The sequence below is a fragment of the Ictidomys tridecemlineatus genome, chromosome 6 (genome assembly GCF_052094955.1).
Source record: "Ictidomys tridecemlineatus isolate mIctTri1 chromosome 6, mIctTri1.hap1, whole genome shotgun sequence".
NCBI classification, from domain to species: domain Eukaryota; kingdom Metazoa; phylum Chordata; class Mammalia; order Rodentia; family Sciuridae; genus Ictidomys; species Ictidomys tridecemlineatus.
In genome coordinates, this window is record NC_135482.1 from 60,058,102 (window position 1) to 60,072,889 (window position 14,788).

The window sequence follows — 14,788 nt, forward strand, 5'->3', positions numbered from 1 at the left end:
AAACATGAAAACAATGTGTTAACAAATTAGCACAGAAAAAAGTATCTTTTAATGGTACACAGAATTCGAAAACAAGCTTCTGGGGAATTTTTTAAAGAGTGGCAAAAACAGATAGGCTTTGGACCAGCTACAGCAGTAAGCATCCTGTCCCAGACAATTTTTGAGAAAGTTCTCCTTTTAGACACCTCTCCTGATAGGGACAGCCAGGGGTTCAAGCTCACATCTCTCCATGGACTGTGCCTTTTTTTCAACAGGAAAAGACTTTGCATGGCCTTGGGGAGAGCCAGGCAGCTCTCTGAGAGGAAGGGCTCCCTATGAGCCCAAGGACTACAGATGTTTTGCTCTTCAGTCTCTTGAGCCAAAGCAAAGGATGTGGCTGGGGTAGGAGGCGGGGACTGTGCGATGCTATGTAGTTGTGCTCTCTCATTTCCGCTTCCCCTTTTGAGCGGGCAGCAGCAGTTGAATGAGAATAGAGAGAAAGCACAGTCTACAACATGAGACTCTTTCGCGGACCTCACCTATGTCCCCACACCTGGGGAGGGCTCAGCCCAGCTGTGAGAACTGCTTTGCCTCAAAATCAACTCTCTACTAGCAGAGGGGGTAAGTACAGCATTAACCTCCATTTTAAGGTGCACTAATCTAGGATGATAACAGGAGATTGAAACAGGTCAGAGAAAAATCAAGCTGCCAAGAAAAGGGAAAATCAGGGAGAAAATCTCCCACTTCCCTGGCTTTAAACCTGCAAACTTTATCATCATGCTGGGCCCTCTTCCCTGTTACCAGAGAGGTTAATCATCTAGGGTCACAATACACGGGTTTCTTTGATGGCCTGAGTTAGTATTTGAGAATTTTTCATCTTTCTCACCTGAGTTCCTCTCTGCATCTTGCTGAATTTACTTTTGTGGTTATTTCAGTCTAATTCCAAATTTGAAAAGTTCCCCAGGAGACATCTCCCAGTCTCACTGAAGGTCCTGTTCTGGTGTCCATAACTCCAGCTATTGGGCACACCCGGCCTGACTGAACTCGACCTTCTACGGGCAAGACCTCTTCAGAAGCTGCAGAAGAAAGGTGCTGCCGGGTAAACTTCAGCAAGATACACCAGCACGATTTACACAGGCGGACAACACCAGGCCAAATGAACTGGGCGCTCAAGATAGTTCATGTCCTGTTTGGATTTGTTGACAGACTCCACATCTCAGAAATGGATATGTTGGTCTCTCAATGACCTCCATAATGCTGGGGTGGGGGGTGGGGGTGACCTTCAATACCACCTGTCTCAGTGGAAGCCAGGCTGAGGGCGTCACCACCTACATGACATTTGGGTAGGGTGGAGAAGTGGAAAGATCCTCTACAATGGGGTTTTCCCACACCCTACAGTGCCACCCAGCTCACCAGTGGGTGAAAAAGAAGAGGTGGGTCTCAGGGCAGAGCATGGTCAAGATAAAAGAGTCTCATAGAAGCAGTTTGATAGGATGATGAGGGTTTAGAAGAGATGTCCTGAAAAGCACTCGTGATTGTCTACCACAAATATCCCAGGTAGAGGGGCAACAATTCCTAAACAATTCAGCCCAGGGCCTAGGATCGGCCGCCGCAGGTTGGTGGCTTATGAAGTGTGTCCAAGCTTCAGGGCCACCAGTTGTTCAGCCTGGGTGGTTAGAGCCAGAGATCTGGTTTCTCCTATAACATGAAGCATTAGTGGGAAGGAGGAAACCGGGCTTATTGTCTGTCTCTACTGAGAACCTTAAGAGAGATCACAAACTGAAGATATAACCAAAGGGAAAGAGTGGGGTCTAACACGTGATTTCTTATTCACAGGTACCCCAGGCAGTATAGAGACTATTTATAACCATAGTAATAACACATTCTCATGACTCCTTTGATCCTCTGGCAGTTAAGATCGAATCCTGAGATTAGGCATAATCTGTGGCCACAGAGACCCAACAGTCATTTTCAGTTCAAGGTTAATGATTCAGATTCTAATAAACTACGCAGAAGAGGTTTGGTCTCTGCCTGTGTCACAACCACAAGCTTCACTCTAGGCTACAGTAAAGGGGGAAAAGATCAAATATGCATTTCCACTTGAAAACTGACAGCTGTTCTGTTTTCCACCTGAGACAAGGCCAAAGCGGCTAACCCAGTTCCACAGCGCTCTGCCCCACCCTGCATGGGCCTAATGCAGAACGGCTGGAACACAGATTTGGGTTGAGAATAAAGTTCAGGCAAACAAGCCAAGGGCTGAAAAGAAGAGCCTGTATCCTATGAAGGCGGGGAAAGAAACGGGGAAGAATAAAACTGAATACATGAGAGAAAGAGCTTCATCACCAAGAAGATGGGGCCAGATTAATGATATAAATTCACAGAGCTAATTCAACCATCAAGAAATCTGCTTATTCTTCTTCCTATCTTCTCTCCACCAAACTCTCTGAAAACCAGGCCAGATGAACCACTGGGTCTTCTTCTGGGAGTCTTTTTTAGCCCATCCAGATGGAAAAAAAAAAAAAAAAAAAGAATGGTGTCTCTCTCAATGAAAGTACAGGATTACTTTTCACAAATACAGAGCTTTAATATTTCCTGTAGTAGTTTGTAACCCTTTCATAAAACACCCACATTCTGAAAGTGGAAATAAGGAAGAACAGGAAGGAGAGAAAAAGAGGTCTTTGATGGTCTTTCTTCGGTATTTATTCAGCTAAAATAATTTGTGGGAAGGAGGGAAATTAGTTGCATTGCTTAGTTGGCATTGTTCTGGTTGCTCTTTACCAAATAACATCCTTCTTTTTCCCTGAATTAGACTAAAGCGCTCCTTTAGACCCTAGAAGTCTCGGAACACTCAAGTGCTCTACTCAGGTAAGTTTTGTTCTGATGATCTTTCAAATTAAAGTGACACGGAAGAGGGTTAGAAGCCAAGAAGATGTTTCTCATCTATGAAAGGGTGTGAGAGCCTGTTGCAGATTGGGGGCATGGAGACTGGGGACAGCCAACCTGGCTGGAGGCGGAGATCATCCTGACCACAGATGGAACTGTCAGCCGTTCTGGAATTCCCCACAGCTCTTTACAGTAGGGAAGTGCATCTCCGCTGTGGATGCAGAAGGTCTCTGGCCATTATGGAAACTCCACTTCCTTTTTCTCTCTTCCTACGCGTGTTCTCGCTCTCAGGGCCAATTCGTGGGCTCTGCTTGGGGCATTGATAGAATGCAGTCAGGGGAGGAGGGAGACCTACACCATCCAGGTCCCTGGGCAGAGGCCCAAAGCACTGGAGGCCTGGGCCTTTAGGACCAAGAATGGCACAAGGAAGGTTGTCAAGGGAAAGTGCACACATCTGGGCCACAGAACCTGTGAGTTTGAATCCTACTTATAACCATTTACCTTTGTGACTCCAGATAAGTCTTCTGTCTGTCTCTGTCTCTCTCCAGTTTCCTGTACCAGAAAACAAGCAAGCAAAGTTAGATGATCCCTCCCATCCCTTTGGCATTAGATAAGAACAAGGGGTTTTCCCCTGTTCATTGTTCCTCTCTGCCTGCCAGCAACACCCCTCTTTAGCCTTCTGGATTAGATACACTTAACTGCTCATCTCTCCCGCTTCCTTCTTTCCTTATCGCTAAAAATGTCCCAACTTTAGTGACTATCTTAGATGAAGACAGACTAAAAATAATCATAGCTATCATTATTATACATTGCCTGATTTTACCCTCCAATAACCAAAAAGAAAAAAAATAGGAAGAAATTGGCACATTATTGGTTTAATGTATGAAAATCTTAGGTATAGAGGGAACTAATAATTTTATCAAGGAAAATTTGTGTAAGTAGACAGAACTTTTTTTTTTTTTTTTGGCTGCTTACAGGGTTTGTTTTACTTCTATGCAAACACGTCTCCCCATTGCACATTCCCATCAGGGTTTCCCTGCTGGCTTCCTAATCTTCTTCCAGTTTCTGGTAGCTCCAGGGACCGTGGCTTATGGCAGCATACAGCGATCTCAGTCACCATCATTTCAAGTCATCTTCCCTCTGTGCTGAGTCTCTTCTTTCTTTATAAGGACAAACTCTACTCCAGTATAACCTCACCCAATGGCTATGACCCTATTTCAGATGCCAGGATTTAAGACTTAAAAATATCATTGTGGGGGCCGGGGGGAGACAGTTCAATCCATACCATTGTTACATGGTTAAATCAGCACATTTTAGAATAGATATTTCATTTGTGGGGTAAAAGGTGATGACTATCTTTTTACTGTAGCCCTGGACAGAGCTGCCTCAGAGCTGACCTGTACTCATTTCAACAGAAGCTGATTTAGATGCCCGCTTGCAGAAGTTTCAGATCTGTTTAGGAGAAAGGGCTGCAGCCAGGGTCTCTGGTGGAGTCCAGGCATTCTGTCTGGATCTGTGATAGTCAGGCGTCATGGTGCAGGGCATCAGAAGTTTCCAGAAATGGCTGCTTTTCCTATTCTCCCACTCATCATTCAAGCATCATGTTACTTTCACCAGGCTTTTGAAATCCTTCAGTTGCCTTTGGGCCTGTGGTGGGGGAGTATATGATGGCAGGGAACACATGGAGAAGGAAAACTGCTCACCTCATGGCGGTTTAAAACCAAATGTTTTCAAACATCTGACTTCCACTCTAGCCAAAGATGGAGTAGCCTGGACAGGATTAACCACCATGTCTTAAAAGAAAAGCAGAATTAGCTCTAGAATAAATGTAGTTCTAGTCCTTCCCAGAAAACCTTAAGATCCAAAACCCAAAGAATTGAACCATTTCTAGAGAACTTAATTGTGTACCAGAATAAACCTCATGAATGTTATGGTTTGGATAAGATTTAAGTGTGCACCCCTAAAGTTTATATGTTGGTCCCCCAATAGACAGAACTTTAATCCCTACTTTACTTCGATTCCAAGATCCAAGTTCTTTCTACAGTTTTTCTTCTTATGAGTTTCTAAATAAAACTCTGAACTTTAAAGAAAAAGCAGCATTGACTATTCTTACTGCGCCCCCACAAAAGCCCCATTTTGAGGCACCCATCAGCAGAGCTGATATTTGGCAGATGCAAATAGGTAGGTCCATGTATATTGAAATATTAAATGTGTCCATAGCAAATTATGATAAATACCCATTGCTCCAAGACTTCTGAGAGCTCATCAACTCAGTTATCCCCTTTATTCCCAAAAGATTTCCCAGCCTAGTTCCCAAAATTCAGTGCCACATCAGCCAGTCACTTACTTGGCCCACCAACAGGACTGTGACAGTTATCAACTCTGATTGTTCAGTGCCACCACATGACCATTGTTAAATGATCTGACTGCCACAACAACCAGAAAGCAGCTGGGTTCATACCTGCAATCCCAGCAACATGGGAGGCTGAGATAGGAGGATCACAAGTTCAAAAACTTAATGAGGCCCTAAGCGACTCAGCAAAACCCTTTCTCAAATAAAAAATAAAAAGGACTAGGGATATTGCTCAGGAAAAAAAAACTAAAGCAATAGAGAATTCTAGAATTTCTCCTTGAAAGTGGAACCTAACTAGGTCCTTGCAAAAATTTTTAAAAACTGCTTTATAAGCCTCACAAAGGATAAAAACTGCTTCATAATCTCTAGTAGGAGTCAAGAGGGAAAATTATACGAATAACACAAACAAAGCAAGTAATACTTACTTCACTAAAGATTATCACAAAGTCAAGTACAAATTACATTGGGTTTATGTTGCCTCTTCCATACGAGACTATAAGATGGAGAGTTTACACAGCCATGTAAAATACAGAATTTACTAAAACAGTTTCTCCTTTCCTTTATCCCTGATTACATCCACCACTGACACTTGGATGGTGACATTAGGCTATTTTCTTATTCTATAATTAGTGGAAAGACTGTGTACAGCACGGAATCAGGTCAACTTGAGTCTAAATCTCAGCTCTACAATCTCCTCCTAAATACGTGACCTTGGACAAGATAGGTCTCCTTCTGAGCTGCAGGTAATGATGATTAGCCCTAAAGTGTTTGTCAAGATCAAGTGAAGTAGTTTACAGGACAGATAAATATTAGACATTTCAGCTATTGTGAGTCCCCATTGCCTTGACTGTTGCATGTCAATGAATAGAAACTGAAAGTCAGATGGTGTCCTCAGTTCAGCAATAGTGACATACTGCTAAAGGTCTGCTTCTGCTGCTGCTGCGGTTTCTGCTTCTGATGATGATCCTTTGTTGGAAGTTCACAGCTCTTACACAGTTCCCAAATCCAAACCACTAGAGGCGATTTCTCTTGTCTTGCCTCCATTCTGAGTGCTACAATTTCCACTTTCACTATAGCATGCCCAGAACAGGGAGAATTCTCTCTTCCCCTAGTTGGTTGTAGTCAGATTGCAGAACTCTATAAACAGATTGTGGAAAAGGTTTCAGGGAACAAATCTCTAGAGAAATCGAGGGAAGTGTAGAGGACAAATGTAGAATATGATAGCAGAGGGAAAGGATAAGGCTTAGAGTAATTCATGCAAGAAGTAATGAACCCCAGGGTGAGGCTTCTTGGGTTAGTGGGGAAGTGGGAGAAAAGATACCTGCGGGCTTCAGATTTCTACCTTCATAGAAGAGGTTAAATACAAAAATATAATATAATCCAGAACCAAGAAGGTGATAGATTTCACCTTCAAAGGAATTTTTGACTATTCTTAGAATAATCAAAATAAATGGAAACTCGTTTTTGAAGATAGAATAATTTGTTAGCTTAAACTTTATAAATTTCATTAGACTTGAGGGATCTTTATGTTGTACCAACCAAGGACTGGGAAGACCATGCCCAAGCCTCTCTCTTCTTCACTATGAGGGAGGCAGCAGGTATACATAGGATCTGAGACCAGGAGGAAAATCAGGAGCACCTGTCCTATGATACACACCAGCTGAGGATCATTTTCTAACACCAACCTGATTCTTGCTTCTCTGCCCCTATAGCAATGACTGAGCCACACCCGCTGAAAAGCACTCCTATGTCAAGAGGTAGGGATTGGGGAAAGATGAGAAAGAGTGGGACATAATGACAAGAAAGGTAGCCCCTTGCTGTCATGTCGAGTATGACACAGTATGGCATGCATGCCAGTTGCTAGAGGTTGATCAGAGAAAGATGCTTTAAGTTGGCCTTTAAGAGGGAAATAGAAGGTGAATGGCACTGTGTAAGCTGAAACAATGAAGCAGAAAATCCAAGAAGTGCTGGGCGTTGGTGAGCAACCCCTGACTGAAACTCATTCCTCTGGAGTCCAGCTGGGCCTCCCTTGTCGGGCCCATCTCTTCCCTGGGTCAGTGAAATCTGCAAGTCTGGGATCCCCACAACTCAGTGTTCATTTAAAAGGAGATTTGTAAAGTGGGAAGTAACTCCAGAGACCACTGGATCATTTTCTATGTTTTAATGGGAAAAGTATATAAATGCATTTTTATAGATACCATTCCCTTAAATACTTCAAACTCAACTGGGATGTGTGAAAATAAATTCATCAATGCTGGCAGCCAGTGCTCTTTTCACTTTACATTGTGTTATAGGAATGTGCTTTTGATTAGCTTATTTGGAGGAAGTGTGTCTGTGCCCTTCTCCATATTGCAAGAGGCCCCAAGGACTTCAAAACTCCTATTTTGACATCCAAGTGTTTCTGTCTTTCAATTCTCTACAACAATAGTGATGTGCTTTTCTGATAACCATTGGTCACTTTCTCCAGATTTCCGCAAAGAATGCCCAGTTTCTTATCTCCCAGCAGTATAGCTTCCTCCTGTTACCATAAATAAGACAGTTCTGCTTTCCCCTGCCTCCCAACACTGCTGCTCTTATAGTATTTGTAGTTGTCTACAACCCAAGGGTGCCAAAGATTGGGGGAAATTAATTTAGTTCCCCACACCATGTCCAGTGCATCACAGTTGTGAAGACCCTGCATCTTTTCTCTCATACCCAAGACCACTGTTTCCCTTTCAAGTGAACAAATTATTCCCTTCTCACCAGAATTGCCTGGAATTTGGTAGTCCTTCTCAGTGGGCCATAGAGCATGCAACCTCTCTTGGTCTGTTTGTTGCCATTTATTCCTAAGTCTCTGTCTGGAACTCCCCATGAGCATTAAGGATTCTGTTTCCATAAGCATTTTATCTTAGGTCTTTACATAAATAAATCTATTATATATAGGCCATAAAGACAGATAGCAAATAGGAATAGGCATGCAAATACAACTTCTGTCCTCAATTATAGGAACTCCTAGGGCAAAAACAATTTATAAAAGAGCCTTTCCTTTTTCGCTTCAATTTTCAGTCCCCAATTTTTTTAATATTCTTAGTAAGCACATAGTGAAATCTTATTATCACGGTTTGAAGCTGCATGTGTCTGGGATGTCTCTAGAAAGCATTGAGTTCCCATGGAGAATGCTCAACTACTAAACACTCATTTAGTATTTATTAAACAACTACTATGTGTAAGATTCTGTGTAGGCATTAGAACACAGCAGTGAGCAATCTAAACAAATATCTCTGTCCTCTTGGAGCTCATATTCTAATCTGAAGGGTAAACAATCAATCAATCAATATATAAAGTACATTAGTGGTGATAACTAAGAAGGAAAGGGCCTTGGTGACAGGGTAGGTTGGGGAAAGCCCAGCTTGGCTTCCTGGGGGAAGTCAGTTAAGAGCTGGGATTTGCAGAGAGAGTGTGGCCAAGACTGAGGGAGAGGAAGAAGGAAGGGGACAAGAAAATTGGAGACTTAAAGGAATTGGAGAAGAAATTCACCTGTATGACTGTAAGGCAGTTTCAGACATCTTAGAGGAATATAAAATAGATTCATATCACAGAGGATGCTGAAGCCTTCTATCTATCATCTCAATTAGCGAGATGCCAGCACCACACTAGGCATTATGGGGATTTTGCTTTAACATGAGACATCCAGAAGTTTATAGTAGTAGAGACAGCAAATCTTAAAGCCATAATATCCTCACTGATAGACCGAGACCAGAGAAAAGGATTGAATTTTCCAAGGTTTTGCCATTAGCAAGGGGCAGAGTGTGAAAGTCAGCTACCCTGCCCTCCCTCTCTTCCTCTCCTTCTTTCCATTTTTTCCTTCCTGTCCTCCAGCCTTCCTTTTAAGTTCTTCTAAGCACCAAAAATGTTCTTCTCATGCACTGAAATGTCCCTATGATCACGTGACGTCCACTTCTTGCAGGGATTAAGGACAATAGGCAAGTCAGTCTTTGATATTTTCTTCTCTGGGCTGGCTGGAGCCAACCTATTAAATATTTTGGAGGTCAGGACTAGGAAAATGCACCGTGATCAAGGTTTTTCAGACTCTCTTGTTAAGTTCTTTCTGTTGGCAGCTTCATCCTTTCTTTATCGCCCAAGGACAGCAAGTCCTGTCTGCTACCCACCAGGTGGCTTCCCTCTGACACAAGCTTAATTCAATGATTTAATTTTCCCTAAAAGGCACAAAGGACCAGTTGCCCAGAGTAAACACAAAGCCTCATGGTGCTAACTGCTGTCTCCCCTGGGGGGAAAAATGCCTTGGACTGGACCTGACACAAAAGAATCTGGATCAGACAGCCATCATTCTGTATTATTTTTCTCTGGATATATTTTGTCTGCAGCAAGCAGAGGCATCTAAAACAATTTTATTGCCCCAGGAATACATTTTATGTTCAGGATGTTCTCTTCAAAAATAGCTATTTTAGTTCCTAAATCATTGACTGTCTCACTAATGATTTTGTTTTTAAGTCTTGAAAGAACAGAAGTCTCTGGAAACTGTTACTCTTATTTTTTTTCTTTTTCCTGACTCCAACAATTAAAAGTGTAGCTCTGAAGATAAAATAGTTCATGGCAGCTCAAGGAAATGGAGGCAAGACAGAGAGCCCTGGTCCCACAACTACTTCCTCGCTGAGGAGGGACACTAGTGGGGCTGGCCTGGAAGAGACAGAGGACAGAGCAGCCTCTCTCAGCCTATCTGGACAATTGAATGATTCTGCCTGTCTTTCTTCCTCTTTGAATCTGTGCCTAGAGCCGTCATTATGTATTTTTTAGAAGAATACAGAGGTGTTGATTAGGTAATGTTAAATGAAATCAATGCATTTGAATCAATTATTGCACTGATAAACTGGGTAAGTAACCCACAGTTATGCAGAAACACAAGTTGACAAATCAGAAAGTAATTATCTCAAAGGTGCGATCTGCTAATTGCTTTAAAATAGAATCTCCTTGTTTCTATCACAGCTTTGATTTTCCTGAGAAAAATCCTATGTGGACCCCTAATGTATCAAAAGGAAGCAAAACAGATCAAGAGAAATCAACAAAAAAAAATCCAGAATTACTGTAGGTGGGGTGACATTCGGGCTGTTGGGACCTTAGAAAAGCTGTTTGACTTCTGAAAACCGAAATTTTTTTTATATATCTGGATGAGGATAGAATTAAGAGAATTTCATGAATTGTAAATGTAAAGATATTTTGGTGTCAATGGAAGATTCTGGGAGACAAAATCCTTGAGGATTAAAGAAGACTGTTCTTTAATATCCATTTCAGTTACCATAAAAATACAAATACTTGAAGTCAGAAGAGCCTTCTCAATGTCCCTTAAATCCTGTGATGTTTGGAGCTTTTGGACTTACTGATTTCAAAGGCTTGCTCTGGTGTTTACATGTGACAGAGAATTTCTTTTTTGCATGGGGTAGAAGATGAGCAAGGCATCTCCTCCCTCCCCCTGCATGGGCAGAGATCAAGCTCCTCCCTGTGGAGATGGGAAGGAGTGGTTTCTGGACAGATGAGAAACATCGCTATTTCTACCCTCAGGAAAGCAATACCGTGCTGAGAGGCCCTGAAGTGTGAGCCTGGGCCATGGAGGCCTCTGTCCTGAGCCCCACGTCCTGGGAGAAACGGCGGGCCTGGCTCCGTCAGAGCCGAAACTGGCAGACCCAGGTCCTGGAAGAGGAAGCAGCAGCCGCCCTGCAGGATGTCCCAGATCCTGAGCCTTCCAGCCTGGATGATGTTTTCCAGGAAGGTAAGAGGCAGTTAGACATCACACAGACTCCCACATAGTCTGGTGGTAGGGAGAAGGTGACACAGGTCCACAGACAGGAGACATGGCCCCTTTGTTTAGACTAGGACCTCAGAGAGGCTCCTTTGAACAGATCTAAATGAGTTTAAGGGAAAGGGCATAAAGAAATACAAGATATAAATTATGCAAGAAAGAGGCAGTTATAAGATTAGAAAGGGGCACATTCTGCATCATCCTGAGAAGCTTCTGTGGGAAGCAGAGGTTAGGGGTAGTCTGTGAATGAAGGCTTTGGGAGGTTTTGACTTTGTCTATGTAACAGACTATGCTCAAGCTGTGCATGGACTCTTGACTGCAACTCTGTCACTAACAAGCTGTGTGACCTTTGAGTCACTTACCTGAGACGTGCTGGTCCAGTTGAAACAGTAGTTTCTTTCCTACATGCCTCTCAGAGCTTCTTGGAGGTTCAGATGAGACCACACAGAGGAAACAAAACTTCTGACTTAAATAAACCTATTCTTGCTTATTTGGTAGGAAATAAAAAGCACATCTTTTGAAAAAGAAGCCGTCCCTGTTCCCTGACCTCTTGGGCATTTCCCAGGTCCCAGGGGTGAAGGGATAACAGAACCAGAGAGAGAAGACATAATCACTACCTTCCTATAAGGGTATCCTCTCATATCATAAAGGAAAGTTTTATGGGGGAAAAAATGAATTGTGATGTGGCTTAAATGAGGTTAAACCTGTGGAATGGGTTGAGTTGCAGGGAAGAGGTCTGGTTCTCTTCAGGCCTCACAGTGATGTGATGTGTGACTTTTCTAGGGAATCCAATCCATAAGATTGAAGACTGGCTGCAGGACTGCGGGTGAGTGATGGACAAACCGTGGCCCGGGGTATGGTTGGGGGTCAGCTATGTTAATGGGCATGCTCCTCGGGAACTCGGAGAGGCCAAAGGGTTTGACCAGACTTGAGGTGATGAGGTTGACAGTGATTGACAGGGTGTTGAAAGGATTTGGCATCAGCTGCTAATCCAGGATGGGAAACAAATGCAACCCTGAAGTGAAGCTGAAGGCTTGTGAATTCAGGTGGATGTGAACTAAAAAATAGGCAGAAATGGGTATCTATGGGACATGGTGAGGCTGAGTTCCAGGCTCCCACTCCACTGCTTCCCCTTTCAGACTGGAGTCCCACACTGTGTGACAAAACAGGAGTTAGAAAGAGGATCAGTGCACTATTGTTCTGTCTCGGCTATAGATCAGGAGGAGGGCTCAGGGTAACTACTGTCATTCAAAGCAGTGAAGAGTTCAGGCCTTTCAAAGCAAAGTATGCCATCTCTTTGCTCAGAAATATTTGAATAGGAAACCCACACTCCTTCAGCCTCTACCGTCTTAGGTTCAATCTACCCAGACACAAAGTCGAAGCTAGTGACCTACTTAAGCCTGATCGCTTTTGTGAGAAAGAATTCTCAGAATGTATTAGCTCCTGCACATCCTTATTCTCCCTCCAGGAAGGCAGGAATGTCTCAAGCTTTATATAGACTTTAATCTAAATTCATCTATTAATGACATCAATAACCCACTCTTTATTCAGTAGGAAACAAATAGCACCAAATAATCCAAGGTTGACTAAAAATAGCCACATGCTTCTTCTCACAATCTGATTCCACGCACAACTATTTGTTTATGAATTAGACCTACAGGAAGAACAGTACCTTGACTCCTCTAATTCACAGTTGAAACGATACTAAGGGACCTTTCAACACAAGAATGAGAAGAGGGGAGCAGCTATGGGTCTAGTCCCTAGTGATTGAGAACTCTGCCCTAGAAGGCAATGTAAGGAGGATTTATTTTGTGCTTGTTTTTATAGTTTATAAAATGTGTTGTCCTTGTTATCCTAATTTTACTCACAGTTCATTGACTTCAAAGCCAACTAGTCATCCTCAACATAATGGAAGATAAAGGATGATGATAATAGGAATGTTTTGCAGGTTACTGGGTTTTAAAGTGCTGTACAGGTGTGAACAGGAGAAATCCTTGGCTCAGTTAGTGTCTTTATCTCATTAACTACTCTTGAGTCTTATCAATTTATGTGTGTATTTGGTAAATGTCCAGTTGTCTGACAAGGTGCCACATATTTTCAAATATGCTCCTTAATTTCAAATATACTACATTCTAGTTGAAATGAAAAAATTCACAGAAATACAAAATTGTAAGCTCAAGAAATAATATTTACCCATCTATGTTCTACAAAGATAAACTCTCATCCAAAACTTAAAAAAAGATGATCTGGTGAGTGAAAAGCCCCCAAGAGTCGAACCCAATTCTTGTGCTACTACCTGTGTAGCAAAGAGTAAGCAAATAAGTGAAATTCCATGGTAGATTCCTTCCCTATAAAGTATAACACTTGAATAATGAAGTGTCAAATAATAAAGTGTGAGGTTTAAATGAGATGATATATCGGTACATGCTTTGTACTCTAGAATGGTGTACAAATGGTCTGATTTAAAAGGATCTTGGCACTTGTAATTTCACAAAATCTATCTATTGGCCTACTGATCTATCTATCCTTCTATCTACCTCTATGTATTAGGAAAAATTATGACCAGAAATGATATACACCAACTATTGGAAAGTGGTTACCACTAGGAAGGGAAAGAGTAGATACAATGATAATCAATGAGACTTTAGTTAAATCTTTAATATTTTATTATTTTTATTTATTTAAGATTCTGTTATTGATTACTTAGCATTGTATTTCTTCCTGAAGCTAATATATGACATATGGTTCAATTGTGAAAGCCAGGTGGTAGGCACAGGGGTACCTGTCATAGTTCTTTTCTATGTTTTGAAAAACTTTCAATATTTAAACTCAAAAAGGCCATAAATCTATTGATGGCATTCTCACATTTGTCTCTGGAAGGGGATTTGTTAGATTTAGAAAACATTTCCAATTTTCTTATTTTCTAATTCTCTTTAGTACATATGTAATAGAGTCATGCACCTCTTATTGACACTTTAGTCAGTGACAAACTTCATGTACAACAGTAGTCCCCTAAGATTCTATCACCAAGTGACATCATAGCTGATCTGGGTTGTGTAAGTACACTGTATGATGTCTGCACACTGATGATATCATCTAATGGCATATTTCTCAGAACATATTCTTGTTCTGAGAAATAGGAAATGCATGATTGCACTTTTTAGTTGTAATGGGGAAATTAAAGAAATTGAAGGATGATAATGATGAGAATGATTGATGATGGTGAGAGAACACTTGGCCTTTGGTAAGTGGATAGGAAGAAGACAGGAAAAACACACTCTAAGCATGGCATTCTGAGGTGCCGTGGTCTTCAATTCTTAGGCAGCCAGGTCACAGATGCACCAGGTACGTACATTCACTATTTATCTGTCCACAAGGTTGCCCTGGAGGCACTTTGCAAATTTGATTCCAAGACCAAAAGTTTCCATTTTCTTTCCATTTTCAATACCAAATATCCTCTGATAGCAAGAAGGCTTTCTTTTCTCCAAGTTCTCTAAGAAAATCCACCACCTTCTTGGACAATTTAGTGTCAGTCTCTCAGTGCCACTGAAATCTAGTGGCACTCCTTTCTGCTACAGGATTAGAACATGCACATCTTTACAAATCATGGCTCTCCTGTTTTCTTTCTCCCCTTACACTGTTAAAGAATTTTCTGGGACATAAAAATCTTGCTCATGAATCATCAGGAGTAAGAGTTCAGAGCCCAGAAATCTTCATGAGGGCTTCGACTTAAATCTCTGCAGGCAGACATCTATGTAAACTGCTGGAAGGGGCTCAAA

General features: G+C 41.9%; 1 protein-coding gene across 1 annotated transcript in view; it reads left to right on the forward strand.

Annotated features, from left to right (window-relative positions):
• The first annotated feature begins 443 nt into the window (after positions 1-443).
• Positions 444-14,788, forward strand: part of Tespa1 (thymocyte expressed, positive selection associated 1) — a 39,241-nt gene continuing 24,896 nt past the window's right edge. Inside the window, exons 1-4 of the mRNA XM_078053369.1 lie at positions 444-600; positions 2,789-2,844; positions 10,772-10,979; positions 11,793-11,835. Coding sequence (XP_077909495.1) covers positions 10,817-10,979; positions 11,793-11,835 — 206 coding nt within the window. The 5' untranslated portion in view covers positions 444-600; positions 2,789-2,844; positions 10,772-10,816. The remainder of the gene's footprint in view (positions 601-2,788; positions 2,845-10,771; positions 10,980-11,792; positions 11,836-14,788) is intronic.